The sequence below is a fragment of the Cyanistes caeruleus genome, chromosome 5 (genome assembly GCF_971803275.1).
Source record: "Cyanistes caeruleus chromosome 5, bCyaCae1.hap1.1, whole genome shotgun sequence".
NCBI classification, from domain to species: Eukaryota; Metazoa; Chordata; class Aves; order Passeriformes; family Paridae; genus Cyanistes; species Cyanistes caeruleus.
In genome coordinates this window covers 17,459,589-17,479,900 of record NC_141705.1, presented here as the reverse complement: position 1 = coordinate 17,479,900, position 20,312 = coordinate 17,459,589, and the positions used below count along the sequence as shown (strand labels likewise).

The following is a 20,312-nucleotide window of genomic DNA, read 5'->3' as shown; positions in this document are numbered from 1 at the left end:
TTTAAGTAATCCTACATGGAGGAAAGAGGACTTCTTTATGATGATTAGTGGATTGGAAGTTGATATTTTTCTTTAGCAACTCAGATTTTCAAAAATCTTCCTCTGAGAGAATGAAATAGTAATTACTAAGCTAAACTTAACATAAAATTGATTTACATGTCAAGCTTTTTAAGAAAGCTCAAAGAAAGCAACTTTTCACTTTACCTTTCAGGGTACTGTTTTAAATTACTTTAAACTTTTGCAATCAAGTAAACTTCTACAAGTAGTGTTCCTTTCTTTGATATTTTTAAAATATATAATCCTTTCCTAAAATTTAACAGCATTTTTTAAAACAGAATTAAACTTCATCTGTATGTATAATATGCATGTTAAGAGAGATTATGCTTTAAATTGGTCACATTTCTGTCACCTGGAGGAAGAAAAATAAAAAGCATGTTCAATCTGCTTCTATAAAGACTATTTCTGAATTAATGCATAGTAAGATTGTATGAATAGCCTTTTGTGAATTATAGAGAGAACTGTTGACAATCAGAAATCAAGTTGGAAAAAGGGGCAGTTTTCTTCCTTTTCTGTCAGTAGCTCTTGTTGTATACTTGCTCAAAACTGGTATTCCTTAACTATTTAGTCACTTTCCAAAATGTTAGGCTGTAGAGACTGGAGAGGAGGGGCTAGGTGGAGTGGCACAAAGTAACATCATCTGACAGATATTCTTTGCACACAGATAATACATTGAAGAAACTCTGGATGTCTAAGTGCTGCTAAATTAGGTTTTCATAATTCCTATCTGTATATTAACCAGAAAAAAACTGAATAGCCTATTTCATTTCTAGACTCCCATCATATTGTGAAAGTCTGGCTTCTGGTCTCAGGCTCAGAGGAAGTTCTTTTTGGCTCTGTTTTAGAAGCTTGTTCTTTAATCCAGCAGTCATTAACATCAAATACATGAAACTGCAGTGGCAGGAGGGACCTGAACATGGTGGATCATCATCCTGCCTGGATGGTGAATGATTTAACCAGAGCTATTTTACTCTATTTTAATCTACTTTAGTATCTATATGTGTAGAAGAAAGGAAATTGTGGTGTACTGACCCTCTTCATACATTTCAGAACATAATGCAAAGTCCTCTGATAAGGAAACACATCACTGAGTGCCTGGTTTTCTGATCTAGTGATTTAGGCAGATGAAGTTGTAAAACTTTTTTTATTTGGAGATTATCTTCACCAACGTTTAATAATAGAAGAGATAAGAAGAAGGCTGAGCTGAAAACTCATTATTACAGGCTGAACAGAGGGAAAAAAGCCCAGCAATAGTGGTTGAGAAGAAACAAGATTTCTGCTAATTAACTATAAACTCCCCAGTATTCTTAATGCCATCTTTACTGTTACTGTACTTTCATTCTTTTTTTTTTTTACTTCATAATTATTTAGGATCAGTTTAGCTCAGAAATAACATTATTAGTTCCCCTTACTCTTTTTACGAGGTCTGATGAAAAATGTCAGTGCAATGGATAAAGAATCCCATTGATTTATTCCACTGGTTATTGGGTCAAGGCCCTGGCTATCTAGGCAAGGCGTATATACTGAGTTGTAGTAAGATGTATAGATGTTTTAGAAGACTATTGTAAATCCCGTGTTTGTGTAGCTCTGCTTTGAAATTCACACGGATACATAAATGAGATCTTGTTACTTGACACCAGTCTGGAAGCAGCAACCAGAATTGTCCTATTGTTTCTGTTGCTGGTGTTCATGGGCCAGGTGTGACAAAACATTTGCTCATGCTTGTAACAGCAGTGAGTTCTCAGGGATCCCCAGCTGCATAACAACCAGGCCATGGGTAGTGTTGAAATCAGATGACACTGGCTGCCTGAGGCATAAATTCTTATGATCCTTTTACAGGTGCCAAAGAAAACCAAATAGATAAGAATCAAACTGACAATCTGATTAAATTAGTATGAAATGAGGTTGTTGAGTTAGTTAGGAATAACAAATTTATATGCTGATGAAAGAACAATTGAAGGTATGGTGAAGAGACTGTTGACTCTAATTTAATTGTAAGCCTCAATTCAAAAACTCTTTTCCTGTCCATGAAATCAGATTACTGATTTTAAGCTTAAAAATATCACTGCTTTTTCTCAAAACAGACTGAATCTTCCTCCCAGTCTTTTACTGTTCTTTCTTAATGCTAGGTTTTTTCTCCTTTTTCTCAGAACACTTTTGAACTTTGCCAACTCCAGAAGTTTAAGAGTGACTCACCGAGAATTATAGGGGAGAGACTTTTCTGTATCCTGTCCATTCAAAAAAAAATATTTTTAATATATTATTTTCACTAGTCACAGTTAAGTAAACTTAATGTATTTTGTGCTGGGGACTACAGTTTCTTTTGAGTTGTCATGTCATGTCTGTGTCCCCACTCCTAGAACTCCAGTAAATTGTAAATGCTTCCAAACAGAATTATTTCTTCTTTTGAGTAAATGAAAATCCATTCTGGAGTGGACTGAGAAAATTTAATTGATGCTATAGAGCTGTTGAGTTCTCTTAGAGTTATCAACTATCTATTCTGGTCAAACAGTAATCATAGAAGAACAGGCTGGTAGGAACATCTAGCGCCATTTGGTCCAGTTAACCTGCTTAAAGTTTGACTGCCTGTAAAGTCAAATCTTACTGCTTCAGGCGTATTCAGTCAAGCTTTGAGTATCTCCAGGGACACAGTCTCTCTGGGCAGTATGTGACCACTTCAGAATTCTTCTCCTGTATCTAATCAGAATTTTCTGTGTTGCTGATAATTCCAGTTTCCGTTCATTAGTGGATGGTTTAGGTCCAAGCAGAGTTTGAAAGAGTTTTACTTGGTCTTCTTTATACCATCCTAGTAGGTAGTCTAATATAATAATGAGATTTCTCCTCTCTTCCTTTTTTTCTTAAAGGTAAAAGACATCTTCTTCAGCCTCAGACACTGTATGCTTCATCCTGTTAATCATCCTGGTGATCTGTTAGACTTGCTCCATCCAGTATGTCAGTGTCCTTCTTATGCTGGGGAGCCTCAAATTTCAAGTTCTGCAGGGTGATCTTCAGTGCTCAGCAGCAGGGAAGGGTCAGCTCACCCACTTGTATCAGTGCTCACATACCAAAGCGTGGCCTTGGGCTGCGGTGACATTGCTGACTTGTGGTCGGCTTTCATCTACCACTAACTCAGGCTGTTTTCTTAATCAGTCCAGTACCCAGCCTCTATGTGCATGGGGTTATTGCATTCCAGATCTGCATTGCAGATCCTTTAACATTTTCCTTTCCTAAATTTCATGATATTTTATCAATCCATTTCTCTGTCTCACCATATCCCTCTGATTGTCCTCCAATCTGTTAATAAGTCCCCCCACTCTATAATGTCATCTAGACTTGCTGAGGGTACTTTCTGTGATCATCTTTGGGCTGTTAAAGAAGATAATCACAACTGAAACACGCAGTTATTCCACATCTGTATATACAGATATTTTAAGATAAAGAAAATGGTATGTTTCTATAGGCTGCTGATCTCTCTGTATCTTCAAGAATATATGAAGTTGAACTGTTCTATAAGAATTGTGACTACGTTTATAGAGGTCAGCCAGAAGAGCAGATAATTGCAGAAGAAACCCAGAAATAACAAATAAATAGTTGGCGAGTTTTTTCGGGAAAGGTGGGAAGAGAAGGAAGGCATTTCATCTAGAAGGTGTTTGTTATTTCTTGTGTTCCCTTTGTCATTCCCTCACCCTCAAAAAATAGATACAGTGGATTAATGTTATTTTTGGTTTTGGTATCAGGACTTGACTGGAGCTGAATTATATACACAGCCAGCTGATCTTCTGCATCCAGTAATTTATGCCACTGCCATGGTTTTGCTGATGTGCCTGTTGATGATCATGGTCAGTTACATATACCATCACAGGTAGGAGTCAAAATTACCAGACTAAGAAAATTAGTTTGGTCATGCCTAGGACTACCTTTTCTATTTTATTAGAGCATGATATAATAATATGCTTTCAGTGTTCTGTCCCTATAAAATTTGTTGATGCAAACTATGTTACGCAAGTAGCTATTTCATCTTTCTTGGGTGTGATAATTTAGCTCTCATAACTGTGTCTCTCCTTTAATTCTTCATTTTGCTTCATGATGAAGGAAGAGGCCACTATAGAAAAATGGTAGAACTTAATAAACTGTTGAGTCTTTTACATTTCTGTTGATGTGAAAGCTTAAATCCTAAAATTTTTAAACCAGGCCCCAAATAGATGTATAAAGTTGGTAATGGGCAGGTGTTTTGAATTCTTGTGATAAAGTCTAGAGATCGTATTTGATTACAAAGTATGTGGTAGTCAAACCATCATTAACAGGAATTATATGTCACTTATCACAAGCTTATCTTGCTAGTTTCTGAAAACAGTAATGTAGATATGTTTTAAATTTTCTGATTTGTTTCTTTTAACAGTGTGATCAGGATCAGTGTTAAAAGCTGGCATATGTTAGTCAACTTGAGCTTTCATATTTTCCTGACGTGTGTGGTGTTTATTGGAGGCATAACTCAGACCAGGAATGCCAGTATTTGCCAAGCGGTAAGTAAAACTGAGTTACTGGTTCTGTAGTGCGATATATGAATATGCCCCCCTTGCTTCCTACAGAACTCTAATGCTGTATAGGCATTCATCAAAATATCATATTCATAATATTCATCTAAATACAAAATTTAGAAAAAAAAATGTTTTGCTTTTAAGTTGTCTAGTCCAGCACCACTGCAATAAAGACAGACATCTTCAACTAGATCAGATTGCTCAGAGCCCCATCCAATATTTCCAAATATTGACCTACAATATTTCCAGAGATCTACTACCTCTCTGGGTAACCTGTTCCTCTGTTTTTGCCACCCTCACTGTAAAAAAGTAACTTACATCTAATATAAATCAACAGTCTTTCATTTTAACATCATTTCTCCTATCACTACATGCCCTTGTAAAATGTGCAACAGTTTTTTTTCCTGAAAAATTTATTACTATGAAATAATTTTATAGGCCTCTATGTGGCCTTCACAGGCCATGAGAAATCTGATTTTCACAGGTATTAAAATACCTATATCCATTTGCTCAGTATAAACAAAGGGGAGGGGAGAGAAGTATTTCAAGCCCTCATGCTTTGAGACTCCTTCCTTTTAATGATTTGCCCTTTTAAGATTTGACCACCTCAGTTCAGTTGCAGTGTTTCAGTATAACAATTACTGCTTTCAAAAAATGTCAGTGAAATTTTGTAATTTTTTTTTTTTTTTTTTTTTTTTTTAGATTCAGTGATTAAGAAAAATTTTCAAGTTCCTCACCATAATATTCCATAATGTTTTTTGTTTGAATTTACTGGAGTTATTAGGCTGATGGGTCAAAGTGTTGCGATAAAATATATCCCTGATCTTTCTCCTACGTGTGCACACACATACACAAGACCTTTTTTCTTACCTTCCTGGAGGCAGAAATCCTCTAGAAGAAGCCTTGTGATACAGATAGGCTGTTTGAGAGTTGAGTGTTTTTACTGGTGACTGAAACTGGCAGAAATCCCACTTGTAGTCAGCTTGATAGGAACTAAAGTGTTGCCACTTCTGCGTGCATGTGCTGCCATGGCAGTGTTGGCTTGTAAGTAAGGCAGTACAGGATAAGGGGATTCCACTGTGATGCAGACTTTGCATTGATGTCTGGGCATGTTAAACATCTAATACAGTTTCTTTATCTTTGCATTATGGTAAAATTGCTGATGAATGTTGGCTGTCTTTTTATTGCCATCTGCCCTACACTTGTCACAGTATCGTGAGTTTGCTGTTCCATTTCTTGTTTCAATTTGAATACTGTCTGTAACACAGGACATTTTAAATTAAGTCTTAAATAAAATACAGTTTCCTAAAGTGTATGATTGATATGTACACTTCTGAAATTTTTCCCCTGTTACTAAGTTTTCCATGCATGGGTTTGCATTACATATTTTTTTGTTTGTTTTAAACTATTATGACTTGACACTTAGAGTGGTCATATAAAATAAGAGGGTTTTTTTCTCTTGAATTGAGCTTTTGAAAATTTCAGCTTTGTGGTGAGTTGCAAGTTTTATGATTACTGTATTAACTTAGTAGAAAGGAAATATTTGGGGGTTAATTCCTTTTTTGTCTGTTTTTTTTTAAAGGTTGGGATAATTCTCCATTATTCCACTCTTGCAACGGTATTGTGGCTGGGAGTGACATCTCGTAATATTTACAAGCAGGTAACCAAAAAAGCAAAAAGGTGTCAAGATCCTGATGAGCCACCACCTCCACCCAGGCCAATGTTGAGGTGAGTTGTTTCTTTCTGTGGGTTCTTATTTCCCAGGTTTATATTCTGACAAGAAAATGTAACAAGTCACTACCCTTGTGTTCTCTCCAGATCTGTGAAGTTCCTTTCAGATTTTGCTGTTCCTCCACGTTATGTTAAGGACAATGAGCTGAAAGACTGTTGATCTTAGTGTTTTACAGATGTAATTCTAGGTTGCTGATCTGTAAATTAAAAAATTGGTAGTGTTTCAACATCCACACTGAAGGTTTGATTAGGACTTTAGATAGCAACACAACCCATTAAATTATCAGAAGAAAGAATGTGAAGAACTACTAACACAATTAACAAACACTGAAATTTAAATAAATAAAGTTAAATGTATTTTACAAAGATTGTTTACAAATTACTTGAAAAATAGGGGTGTCACTCATTATCTAATGAAAATAGTGTTCTTTGTGAGGTGTTCCTCCTAGAAGTTTCATTTCTGAAATTCTGTAAATGAGACAAACTAATTGTCTGTTAAATTCACACATGTGAAATGTTCTTAGTAGAAAATACTGACGTACCTTGTTCATGTTGCCTCCTCAGCTTCTGGGAATTAATTAAAAACTGCTACGCTGAAATTCTCCACAAGGTGGCAGAAGTTGATTAACTTTGATTAGATTCAGGCAAATATTTGAAGAGCTTGATTTTGAAAGTACAGAGACCACAGAAAAACAGAAATGCTTTTCTGATTATCTTCAAGTAACACTTTCAGTTCTATATACAAGCAATTTTTTATCCTTTGTTATTAATTCTGAAGTTTCTGCTTTGGAAAACACTGCAGTAAAAGTACCAGCCTCACAGATTCAGTTCTGCACACACATGAGCATGACATTTCAGGTCTGAACACCTCATCTCTGACAGTGGCAGTAGTTCTGGAGACAAGTATCCAAGACAAGAATGAAGCAAACATGCTTTAGATTTTTCAGACTTTCTCAGCGTCCGGCTTCATGTGGCTCTGGAATTTCCTCAGTTAGATAGATGTGTGATGTTTTTGTATGGAAAGGCCATAGAAGGATTTTTTTTTTCAGTTGTCTTTTAAACTTAGATTCAAAGTAAAACTACCCATAATGTAGTAACTGTACAAAGATTTGTTTTGTCTGGCCAGCTCCTGATTGCTGCATCAAGATACAGAATAAACCAATGTCAGAATATGATCTTAGTAGGATTCAGCAACTAAATAATAAATTCAATGTATCTTGATTTCCAAGAAAGTAATAATTTATTTCAGACTGTTGTTTTGGGTTTCAAGTGAGACAAGAGTAATTTCTGGTGAATTATCAGAAATGTAGTGGAAAAGTCCAGGACCACCATAATAGATGTTGCCTGTTGATAAAAAACAAACGCTCACCCACATGTCACAGTAAGAGTTTTCACTTTTGTGTTCTGATCTGAATTTGGACTGGATTCATATAAGCTGCAGGACTAAGTGCTGTTAATTTGAATTATTATCATAATTACTTATCTGCCACTAATGAATTCAATGTGAATTCATAGAAATCGGAATGAAAAGTGAGATGCTCCAACAGCATAGGCCCTTTTTCTTCTTGAAAGTGTACAGTTTTCATTAATACCACCACAGGGAAGCAGGAAGTATATACTATAAAATAACAGTCTATTAAAAATGACAAAATAAACTAACATGCCATCTGCTGAACCCCTGCACCCAAACAATCTTCAATTAACACTGTGTATAATATTAGGCAAGTTGATCTCTGGAATCTGGGACATACCACTTAGTGTTTTCATTCTAATCCCTTATTCTTTTCCAGCAGTTTACAACTTCTTACTGAGAGCTTTTGCTTCTTCTTTCTAACACTGTATCCTTTTGTTCATTGTCTGTGAGTGGGAGGTTCAAGTGAGCAGCTTTGAGAGAGAGGCAGCTTACAAGAAGACTTAGAAAATAATTGATACTGCCAAAGCCCAAACCTGATTCACCCTGTTTAATTTCATAAAGAATTTGTGTTTCCTGAATCCTGGAAAGTTGTAATTTTCCTCATGGTGACTGAAAAAAAGTCCATTGCACTTAAGCTGCTGCTGATAAATTGGTTTTATTTTTTAGGTTCTACCTTATTGGTGGAGGGATCCCTATCATCGTTTGTGGAATAACAGCTGCAGCAAACATCCGAAATTATGGCAGCAGACCTAATGCACCTTAGTAAGTACCCTATAAGTGAGAGCTCTGTCATAGGATTTCTTAGGCTTGCTTTTCTCTTGTTTTCTCAGAACTTGTTGTTCTGGTTCTTCCAGAAAATGTAGCACAGACAAGATCATTTCAGTGAATTGAAAAATGACTTCTGTGAGATGTTAATTTATTCTTCGGTTTGTTTCTTTTGCAGTTGCTGGATGGCTTGGGAACCTAGCTTAGGAGCATTTTATGGACCTGCTAGTTTTATAATTTTCATAAACTGCATGTATTTTCTTAGCATATTCATACAACTAAAGCGTCACCCGGAACGCAAATATGAGCTGAAGGAACCCGTGGAGGAGCAGCAGCGTCTGGCCACCAACGAACACGGGGAACTGGCCCATCAGGATTCACTGTCAGTGTCCCTGGTGTCCACGTCTGCTTTGGAGAACGAGCACAGTTTTCCAGCACAGCTTCTGGGAGTGGGCCTTACTTTGGTTTTGTACGTTACGCTGTGGATCTTTGGAGCTCTGTCCATCTCCCTGTATTATCCTATGGACCTGATCTTCAGCTGTTTTTTTGGGGCAACATGTTTAAGCCTCAGTGCCTTTCTCATGGTGCACCACTGCATTAACAGGGAAGATGTCAGGCATGCTTGGATAACAACTTGCTGCCCAGGAAGGAGTACGTATTCAGTGCAAGTAAACGTGCCGCCCTCCAGTTCCAGTGGAACCAACGGAGAGGCCCCAAAATGCACCAACAGTAGTGCAGAATCCTCATGCACAAATAAAAGTGCCTCAAGCCTAAAAAATTCATCTCAAGGTTGTAAACTAACTAACTTACAAGCTGCAGCAGCTCAGTGCCACCCTACTTCTCTGCCATTGAACACAGGTCCTCAACTTGATAACAGCCTGACAGAACATTCAGTAGATAACGATATCAAAATGCACGTCGCTCCGTTAGAGGTGCAGTTTCGGACAAACGGACACCCAAGCCGGCACCATAAGAACAGGAGCAAGGGCCATCGTGCCAGCAGGCTTGCCGTGCTCAGGGAATATGCTTACGACGTCCCCACGAGTGTGGAAGGAAGTGTGCAAAATGGCTTACCCAAAACTCGCCAGAGCAACAGCGACGGGCACTCGAGGAGCCGAAGAGCCTATCTGGCATACAGAGAACGTCAGTACAACCAGTCCCAGCAAGACAGCAGTGATGCTTGCAGTACACTTCCAAAAACTAGCAGAAATATAGAGAAAACAATAGCTACCAACAACAAAAAAGATATTCTAAGGAAGCCAATAGCGGCCGAACTTGAAAACCAACAAAAATCTTACGGCTTAAATTTAGCCATCCAGAATGGACCGATCAAAAGCAGTGGACAGGATGGACCTTTGCTCACTGCAGACAGTACTGGTAATATTAGAACTGGGTTATGGAAACATGAAACTACTGTGTAGCATTCTTTGTGGGATGAATCCATATAAACTGTGATTACACATTCCTTAAAGCTATTAACACTTCAAGACTGTTTACAAACTGTAGGTACTTTATGCAGGGAGGGAACAAAGATAATATGCCAAGCAAAAAATTTTATGCATTATTACATTTGCTGTTCTTACAAAGATGAACTCTTGCTTGGTATTTTGTGAAATTTTTTTTGAAGTGTCAGTCTTGAGAGATGCAGAACACAACTTTGTACATTTTTTTATCTGTAACCCTGCAGATGTGTCCACAACACATTTCAAATTTGTATTTAAATGTATAATAAATAGTATTTTCCCCAGCAGCTCAAAGTTGTACTTATTTGTTGGGTTTTTAAAATAATACTGCGCTGAATGTTGTATTGATTTTTCTGTTTCATTATCTGGAACTTAGGAGCTTCCATTACTAAAGAAGATACTGAAGTTATAGATTTCTACACTTAAATTGTTGACACCTCAGTGTAAACAAGATCGTATTTTGTATCATCCTGCTTCTGTGACCAGTTTGAAGTTGTAGTTGCAGAGTGGTGCAACCACTCTGATGCAAATAGAGGTACATCCTCAAGGTTGGACCTGTTTCCAGTGCTTATGCCCATTTTGCTAAAGTTGTGTGTATTAAATAGGAAAAAGTGCTTCTGTATAATCTAGTTATGATACCATAACTCAGCCTTTAAGCAACAAATGTAATTGGATTGTATATGCTTGGTTAGTTGGTTACCCACTTCAGACTTTCCACTTCTGGGTCTTTTAGTTAAGTCTATTTGCATTACAATACAGATCTAACATTTCCCATACTCAAATATTGTGTTAAATAACTTAGAAACTTGTTCAGATATATTTAATTACTGATTGTCAGATTTACTGCAGCATCTAGTAGTCTGTTTGATAGTGTGAACTAATCTTGGATGGATTTTACAAACCTCTGCAATAGGACAGTGTTGTTACAGTTTGGGTTCTATTTTTACTTCTTGTGGGTAGTTCCCATTTAAGAATTCTTTCAGGAACATTTTGACAAGTGTATGACTCAGTTTTGATTGCTATTCTATTTTCCTGGTTTCAGGGGAGGTAGCTTTTAGCTTGTATCTAGCCTAACAGCTATAAGGATAGACACTCAGAAAAAAGGAGCTTATGGGTATTACCAAAGAAAACAATTTAAATATACAAGTATATATCAAATACCTATTTTAAATCTATTTGATAACATATCTGCACATCTTAGACAACTGACTGCTTTGTAATGGTTCTTTGTGAGTTTTTATTCAGTGCAGGAGGGTTTCTTTTAGTGGCCAAAATGCAGTTTTGGATCTAGAAGTCAAAACCAGCAGCTTGATCCTATTGCATTCCAAATGCTGCAAGTCATGAAAACTGAACTGCAGACAGTAAGGGCATGTGTCAGGAGAAACAATCATCTCTTGAGACAAATTTGTATATTACACAGCTAGGGGCAGTTCATACATAGTCTGTAGCTCAAACTGAGACAGTCATATTTAATCAGGTGTTGATACTATGCTTTTTTATAGTAACAAATGTATGTACTCATGCAAATAATTTAAGCCTACTTTTTATCTTTAAAATTATAGTGCTGGAAAAATGTAGTCCGAGTATAATATGGAAAAATGTCAAAACAGTCTATAGATTATTTAGTATCTGAACAAGGTATGATAGGGATTTGGGATAGGATCAGTTATCCTTTAGAGCCTGCTTGCCCATTGCTTTTAGCACTTGCCCCCTTTTCTAAGGTTTGCTTGGATCCAAACATCAGTTTAGTGTATCTTGAAACCCACCTTTAAAATGAATTCTATGTGTAATACTTATTCATAGCTTGATTGTTTTCCCTGTTTTGATGTAATAAAAAATAAGCTTTTCTTGTAGCACCTAATAAACTCTGACTAGCCTTAGTACAGACGGGGTCCTTAATGTAAAATATTTCTTAAATCATCACTTTAATAAACTCTAATAAACTCTAATAAACATGCTTAGTTCACTCACTGCTATATATATATAGCTACATTTGCTTTTTGGCCAACAAGTGCTTTGGCTCAGATGATAAATTAAGACATTGTGTTCTGATACAGTCTTGACAAACACAATGATACTCTCATCTGCTGCATTTTTCATGAAGAATCTTAAATTGAAAGAATTTCTGTAACTGAACCGTGGAAGGCAGGTTATTGGACTCTGTAAAAGGGGTGATATTCAATAAAGTATCTTATTAAGAAAGTTAGAAACAGAAAGTCTTCAGGCTTTTTCATATTTTCCTTCCTAATAGCGTAAAGCAAGCCCATTTTCAGAATTGTAATTAAACTTCGCATGAAAAACTACTTAAATCACTCCAAGAAAACCCCTAAAGCAAAACCACAAAAAGCTTATTTTGGCCTTCTGTGGATCAATGAGAGAGTAGCAACAGTCAGGAATTAGATATATAAAGGAAAGTAGATAACAAAAAGTGGAGGCAGTTTGTGTTATCTACAAAAAAAATGGAGAGACTAGAAACAGCAATAGTTAGGGCTGGTTGTATCCATGATAAAAGTGGGTATATTTGTGCAGTCATATTAGTAGTAGAAGCAGACTTTTAAAAACAAGTGTCAAGGGTATAGAGGAAAAGGGTATAAACACACCCTGGTTTATGGCTAGAAAAGTTTTGGTGGTTTTGTTATAGAATGTTAAGGGTTGGAAGAAACCTTAAAGATAATCTAGTTTCAACTGCCCCTGCCATGAGCAGGGACACCTCCCACTAGGTTACTCAACAACATGTCCAGCCTGGCCTTGAACACTGCCAGGGATGTCAGCATCTACAACTTCCTGGGCAATCTGTTTCAGTATCTCACCACCCTCAGATAAAAGAATTTCTTCCTGTATATATATTCAGGTTCATATAACCTGAATTTCCCCTCTTCCAGTTTGTGCCCCTTACTCCTGGTCTTGTCACTACAATTCCTGATAAAGAATCCCTCTCTGACTTCCCTGTAAGATCCTTCAGGTATTGGAAGGAGCTATGAAGTCTACACCGAATCTTCTATCTTTCTTCCTCATGATCATTGCTAAATGCATGCTATTGACTTTGCATATGGTCTCATTTGCACCTTAATTTGGGCAGATGCATCTTTTGTTAATTGGATTTTTCCCATTATCAGAGCACCTTAAATGCTAATAATTTAAGCTTTGTGTAGATTAAGAAATATTTCAGATGTTGGAAGAAACAATGACTTATTTATTAACTTCTTTCATTTTTACTTAATTATGTTTTAACCACTTCTGTGTTAGCACTGGGCTGCTGTTGTTCTGTGTAGCTGCCTTGTCACATCCCTGAGCAAAGTAAAGGATCAGTTTGCATTGGTTTTATTTGATCACAGTATCCAGGTCTTACAGAGATTAATAGCATACACATCTGTGAGAAGTACTATTCTCCTTTGAGTTCAAGATTAACATATAAAACATGAAAAAAACATCTAATTTAAATGAACACACTGATTTTTTAATACTTGCTTTCAAAAAATGGGAACCTGTTATAGGAGTTTGGTTTTAGTTCAAGTGAGGTTTATATACCTTTGCTTCCCAGACTGGTTGAATATGGACATTTGGGGAGATGTAGGAGGAAATTATGTGGTGGTATCTACGAATGCAGATGTACAATTTATTTTCTATAGAAGAGTCAAGTTTTGAAAACCGGTAAATTAGTAAGATTGTATGACAAACCCATCAACATCACAGCTGAAACTTGCCTCCATGTGAGCAGGTAGGAAATGGCAGTCCTTGGCTAGAGGTGAGGAAAGCAGCCATCTGCCTGCTCCACTCACCTGGCCACTTCTGAAAAGCCCTCACAGAGCTGACAGCAGCTGCTCTGCTGGCTGAGGTTGTGCCTCCCCCATGCACTGAAGACAAAATATGGAATTCTGGAGGATGGCTCTAGAGAGCTGAAAGACAGAAATGAAAAGGTCAGTGCAGAAATGGTCTTACTGACGTTCTCAAAGCATGACTCACAGCCAGCTGATTTCATGTCTGATGTGACTTTATCTTAAAAAAGCCAAACAACCTTTAATCACTTATAATCCCAAAGTAAACAATTTGAGTACACAAATTAAGTGCTTAGCTGAACATGGCATTTTCTCTGAAGTCAGCATTTACTCAGTAGAATAATACCTATAAATCTTACATTCTTTAAGCTTTGTAATGAAATAGACGAGGCAAGACTAAAGACATTAGTGGGATAAAAATGAGAATTTTTTTGTTTCTATTAGATGAAGATTCTTGATATTTTGCATTTGATACTTAATTGCTGCATATAGTAAGAGTTGGTTATACCTCTTTGAGTGGGACATCATTGAATAGCCTCAAATCCAGTAATTGTGTGAATTAAAGAAAATGCTAAATCTTAGCATAGATTAATTTTTAGAACTTGATTTTAGAGATTGTTTCATACTGTTGGTAAAATGACTAAAGACATAGTATTGTGGTTTTTTCTTTCATATAAATATTTTATCTTCTAAGAGTAAATTTCAGCTTTCACCTGGAGGAGGAGGGCTTCAGCTCACTTGGAAAGCCTAAAGAGTCTTTTGTATGAATCACTGTAATTTTTGATAGGATGAACCCCTTTTTATAATACATACCTGACATTTTCACTTTATCCACCTAAAGTTCTATTTGCTGTCTATGGTCAAATATTCCTCCTGCAGTCTTTTTCCCAAAATCTGTTGCCAGCTACAAATTAACACAGATTGTCTTCTGCCCTCCCCAACAGCCTTCTACATTGTGACACTGGAACAGCTTTCTGAATTGTTTGCAGCAAGTTCCCTTTAGTTCACAAATGAGTAAATTGTTCCTATAAGGCAGAATCCAAATCTAAAGAGCAAAAATCTGCAGGATGCAGGGATTCTGTTTCATGTGTTAGCTGATGGTGTTTGTATTGGATGCAACTGGTGAAATAGAAACATGCAGAAAGGACACTGTCCTTCTTAGGGAATGAGGCATCCTTGCTAACATCTGGAGCTGCTGAGCAAGATATTTAAAATAAATACTTGGATGTTGTGTGAATCTAATCATTGAGAGGTTTATCTCTAAAGGTGCTAGACATGCAGCTTTGACAGGCTCTTACAGGAGCTGTGATACATGAACTTGTCAATTCTGTTGACACATAGCACTTAACTGGATCAGGCCACAGTTTAATCTTAAGCTCTTAAGGCTGAAGCTGTACTACAAATTTCAAGTAAAACTGTACTTGAATTTAATCATGGCTTGGGAACTATAAGGCACGTAGTGTTTGTGGGGAAGATTTTGATATGAAGTAGAAATAGACAATAGTTGAAAGGACACCTTTATTAAATACAGTTGCAGATGTAAAAATACCTTCTCAGGCCAGTACAGTCTCAAGATTTGATTGCAATCACCAGTACTTTGCTCCTTCCACATATGGGTAATGAACAATCCAAAAGATTGCCCTAAAATGCTCCCATTTTGGAGTGACATACGCAGTTGGCATCTTCTGAGCAGCCATCTTTTTGATAAAACTGATTTATACACAGAGATTTTTCTCATCTTTCTTTTATGTAAGTTAGCTGCCTGGACAGTTTAGTTCATTAAAAATCACTACCTCTCAGCTGAAAGATAACCTGAATGTGGGAACCATTATCAGTAAATGGACACATCCCTGATGATGACTTACAGTATCCTATCCTGTAAAGTAATGTCATCTGTTCATCCCATAGCTGAACTGTCTGAACAACACAAGAGCTTGAAAAAAAAGCCTCACTTAGAACAGTTGTATCATACTGGTTTCCAAGAAATGCATCTTTCCATGTAAAATGGAGGCAGCTGCACAATGATAACAGCATTATCATTATATATATATTTTATATATATAATTATATATAATGCTATATATATTAGCATTATATACTCTATATTAGTGTATATTTAGTATACTCTATAATTAGAGTATATTACTAATATACTCTATATTAGCATTGTAGATCAGTGTCAGCTGTTCAATCCATGGCTCAGCTTTCCTGTCATCTTCAACAGCCATCTTTTTGATAAAACTGGTTCATACTTAGAGATTTTTCTCATCTTTTTTTTATGTAAGTTATCTGCCTGGCAAGTTTAGTTCATTAAAGATACCAGCTCAACTCAATTTCTCTCGCCTGTTACATTTACCACCTTATATTTAGTGGTTTTGGACTCAAGAACAGGAACAAAAGCCAGTTAAAGTCTTGTAAAGAACTCCTAAGTATCCTCATGTATAAAGGAAAGCTTGGGGAACAAGAGCAAAATCTTAATACTGCTTAATAGGTAAAAATGTCTTCACTGTGTAAAGATCAAGAGATGAAGCTGCTCTGAGGTGCCCTAGGAGTTCCTAGTGTCTAGACATGGTGATAATGCTGGAGTTTAATTGCTAACATCTGATGGTTCTAATTCAGCCCCTACCAGCCTCATTTTGAAGCTTTTGTCTGCAAACATGCAGGCAGACCCAGGAGTGTCATAAAAAAGTTACTTGGAATAAGGTTATGTGCCAGAAATAACCACAGCACTTGATGGCCAAAGCCATCCAAGGGGTGATCTGTGTTCCCAAAACACCATGTTTTAGAACAGCATAATTGCCACCATCCTAGGAGTAGGGTAAAATTACTTCTTCCCTGTTGTCCAACAGCTTATCTGCCATTTAAATTTGCACATTTTCTTCCCTTCCCCAACCCTATGAAGTTAACAGGTAACAGCTGTTAACTCAGCAAGTTGGTAGCTCAGTTTGTCAAACACATACGTCATGTATCTTTCCTAACAGGAAATTTTCTGATTTCCCAATATACATGTTTTTCTTAAAGATGTGTACGCTAATGAGCAAAACCCAAGAAGCCCAGCCCAAGTGCCCTGCACACCTTTCCACTTGGAATCCTGGCTTCTGCTGCAAGGTGGCTTTATGTAACTGGGAAGCATTTTATAAAGCTTCAATAAGATTATTCAATACTATAGAAATTAAAGCATATATGATAAATTTCTGCAAGGCCACAGGATTTCTCCTGTGAGACAACTACTCACCTGTGTAAAGATGATGGGCTCTATGGTAGCGTGGTATCATTGTGAGTCTGGACTAGAAATGTGAAGGTGATTCTAAGACCTGCTGTATTATTCCTGTTGATTTTCTTAGGTGTTTCTGCTTTTTAACAAGTATCACCTTAGCCTTGTCTTCTTGAGTGAATACTAAATCATCAATGTTAATTCACAGAACACCTAGAGAAACAGAACACCCTTTTATTTATTTTTTATTTCTGAAAGCACATGACAGAAATTCTAAATATGTGCCTACTTGCCAACATAACTTAAAACAGGCTGTTTATATTGCTCTATTAAAAAAATAAATAAATAAATAAAAAGGTACAAACCTCCTTAAGGAAATCGGTTCTTCATTTCAAACTGCTGAAAAGATTCAAGTTACTGTTGCAGTGTATTTTTGCATAAAGGTTTTTCAATTTATTACAGAATAGATGTCCAGAACTACAAAGCTGTAGAGAATGCTCTTTAATGCTCCCATCTTGCTTCCTGTGCACTACCATTTCCATTGCATGTCCTGTACAGATGAAGTCAGGGTGCTGTGAGGCTGGCATTTTAAAGGGGAGCTGCTGGTACCATGTGCCTTGTGATAGTGAGGCCCCAGCTCCTGGTTTCACAGATGTGGAGTCTCAGTGAGCCAGTGCCTCACGCTGGCCATGATCAAATCCAGCCTTGGCAGTCAGACTTGCCCACTAACCGTAAGGTACTGCTCACCCAGAATAGCACACTAAAAATTCAGCAGGAAGAAAATTCATGCTCCTTTCCATACAATGAGGGTAAGATGCAGAGTACAGTATTACATCTGTCTCAGCTCCCCTATGTACCTCCAGAAGAATAAGCTCCACTGGCTTTGTCCTTTCAAAGAGTAAAGATTTGAAGCAGGAGGACTGGGAAATGTTCAGTTCTCTATGTACAGCCTTTGTTTTAAAGAAACTTGCTATTAAAAAAAAATAAAAATTGAAAGATCCAGTCTTTAATAATGCAAAGATTCCGTTCTTCCTTTCAAGGACAAAATTAAAGTTTGTGTGCTTCAAGTTACAAGTTGTGTGACATTTCCTTTGTTCAGGCTTAAATAATGCTTATGCTTTTCAGCAGTGTTACAACCAAGTTTATTTGATAGCGGAGAGAGAAAAAATTCCAAGAACTGTGCTCCACTTATTAATGCAAAAAAAAGCAGGAAGCAAAGAAACATAAAAGGATAGATGAAATGGGAATGGAAGAAGAATGTGTGAAGGAAAATGTGCTTTATAGAAAGATTTCACATTTATGACAGGGCTCTGTGGTTAATAGGACCAGACTCCACTGCCCACTGCTGCTTCTGCCTCACAGTCCTCCTATGCCTCCTAAAGGCCACAGCTGCAGAAATAACTTCAAGGGCTGGAGAGATCCCAGGAGGATTTGAGAAGAAAAAATAGAGATGAGATGTATTAAGAAAAATTATATTGTTATGTTGCTAGTGACATGGCACTTGTGTCAGTCATAGGCAAAATAAATTATTGGAAACTCATCACAAACATGGACAGGATAATAAATAATATTAATAAATAAATGATATGAAGTAACAATGTGAGTAATAACAGAATGGTAAGAAGGCAGTGCAAGCCTGTCAGACAGTTTCAGTCATGGAGAGAGTGTTGCCATAGATTTCAACCGGGAACAGCCTTTCAAAGTTGCCTGCAGTCACATTAAAATGGAAGAAGTTCCCAAATGTGAGCACACTCAAGATCATCTCCAGAAATGAAAGCCTACTTCAATAACAGAGGTGGCAGAGAAAAAAAAAGAGTGTAGTGCAGCTGTGATTAGAAACAGAAAAGGGAGAAAACTGGCAAGTAATACTGCATTCATAAATGAATCCTTTTATTATTTTTACTTTTAATAGTGTGATTTCAAAGTAATTGTTTTCTGGTCCTTATACTGTTACTAGCTCTGCAAAACCCTGCAATACCACCCCCTGAAAACCTATTCTGAACCTGATGCAATGGAAGACAAAGTTCAAAAAAACCTCAGTGACCCCTACCCAAACTCCCAATATCTTAGCTTTTGGGTTCTTACAGAAATCCTCTTAGAACAACAACATACACATATTCCCAAATCAATAATTGTATTATGTTTTACGTAATCTATTCAATTACTTTGATGCCTTCACTGATCTCCTATGAAGCAAGTGAATAATAAACCCCAAATACTTAAAAGGTCTACTTATGAATCCCAGACACAGAAAACAGCCTTGCTGTCCAGCACTGCTCAAGATAATAATTGCATTAAGGAACTTGATTGATGGTAAGCAACATCTGTATCTTGCATGTGCATCTTCTCTCAAGAATTGAGACAGAGAATAAATAAATTAAAGCAATCCATAATCAATAAAAGCCAGCATTCCCTAAAATCTATGAAAACACTGCAGTTAAAGCTGTAAGGAGAGAGATAACAGCTGGCCTTGGTATTAAAGCTTAACTTTGGTTCCAATGTTAATACCAGCAAAAAGCAGAATAACCCCTCATATGCTATTCTTGTATTATCAGATTAACAAAAATCAAAGCTTTCCCTCAAAATCACAGTGTGCATAACCTGTATTTTTGGTAGGCTGCACCTGTGCTAAGGAGCTATTCTAACATTCACTCTATCATGTGATAAGTTTAATCAAAGAACTGCAGGCTCTAATGTCCGCTCAGGAAAACATTTTGACTCATGATTAAGTAGATTTCTAAGGTGCAGCAGAAGTTAATGCCCAAAGTGATCTTTCTGAAGAGTTTATGTGCCAGTTTATTGTAAGCTGTAAATTGCTTCTGGAGATGAAAGACATTCTTTTATGTTATTAACTCTAACATAATGACAGTGATTCTGAAATAATTTCAAAGCTAGGGACGGGAATATGCCTGTCTCAGTGAAACCCAGCATCCCTGAAGGAGCACAGTACTGAAATACCTTTCAATCTCAGAAGAGATGCAACCGTAACAAAACCATTGTTATAAAATCCATGCCATAACAAATTTGTTCTTCTGGGCTTTTCCTGGTCATTTTTACACGAGTGTAGCATTCTATAAAACTCTGTCTAAAATGGTGAAATGATCATAAAGGTATCAAGAAACACCAGGAAATCATAACTTCCCTTAGACAATCCCAGGAAACAATGGAATTTAACCTACATACACACATTTTGCACGAGCTAGAAGAGTAAATTTTAAATTCTGTTTAGGAGTATCCTGTGTCTTGAGTTTGCCAATTTCATGGGATTATTTGCTGGTGAAGGCACCATCTGAGCCAAGTAATGCCATCTTGAAGCCTATGCAGTCAGACAATTACTGCAATTTTAACCACATA

General features: G+C 36.9%; 1 protein-coding gene across 2 annotated transcripts in view; it reads left to right on the top strand.

Moving 5' to 3' along the window:
• The window catches only part of ADGRA3 (adhesion G protein-coupled receptor A3), a 118,877-nt gene extending 106,956 nt beyond the window's left edge, over positions 1 to 11,921 (top strand). For both annotated transcript variants that reach the window (XM_086891682.1, XM_023925799.2), the window contains 5 exons: positions 3,795 to 3,919; positions 4,457 to 4,580; positions 6,178 to 6,323; positions 8,407 to 8,502; positions 8,684 to 11,921. In XM_086891682.1, coding sequence (XP_086747808.1) covers positions 3,795 to 3,919; positions 4,457 to 4,580; positions 6,178 to 6,323; positions 8,407 to 8,502; positions 8,684 to 9,926 — 1,734 coding nt within the window. In that variant the 3' untranslated portion in view covers positions 9,927 to 11,921. The remainder of the gene's footprint in view (positions 1 to 3,794; positions 3,920 to 4,456; positions 4,581 to 6,177; positions 6,324 to 8,406; positions 8,503 to 8,683) is intronic.
• The last annotated feature ends 8,391 nt before the right edge of the window (positions 11,922 to 20,312 follow it).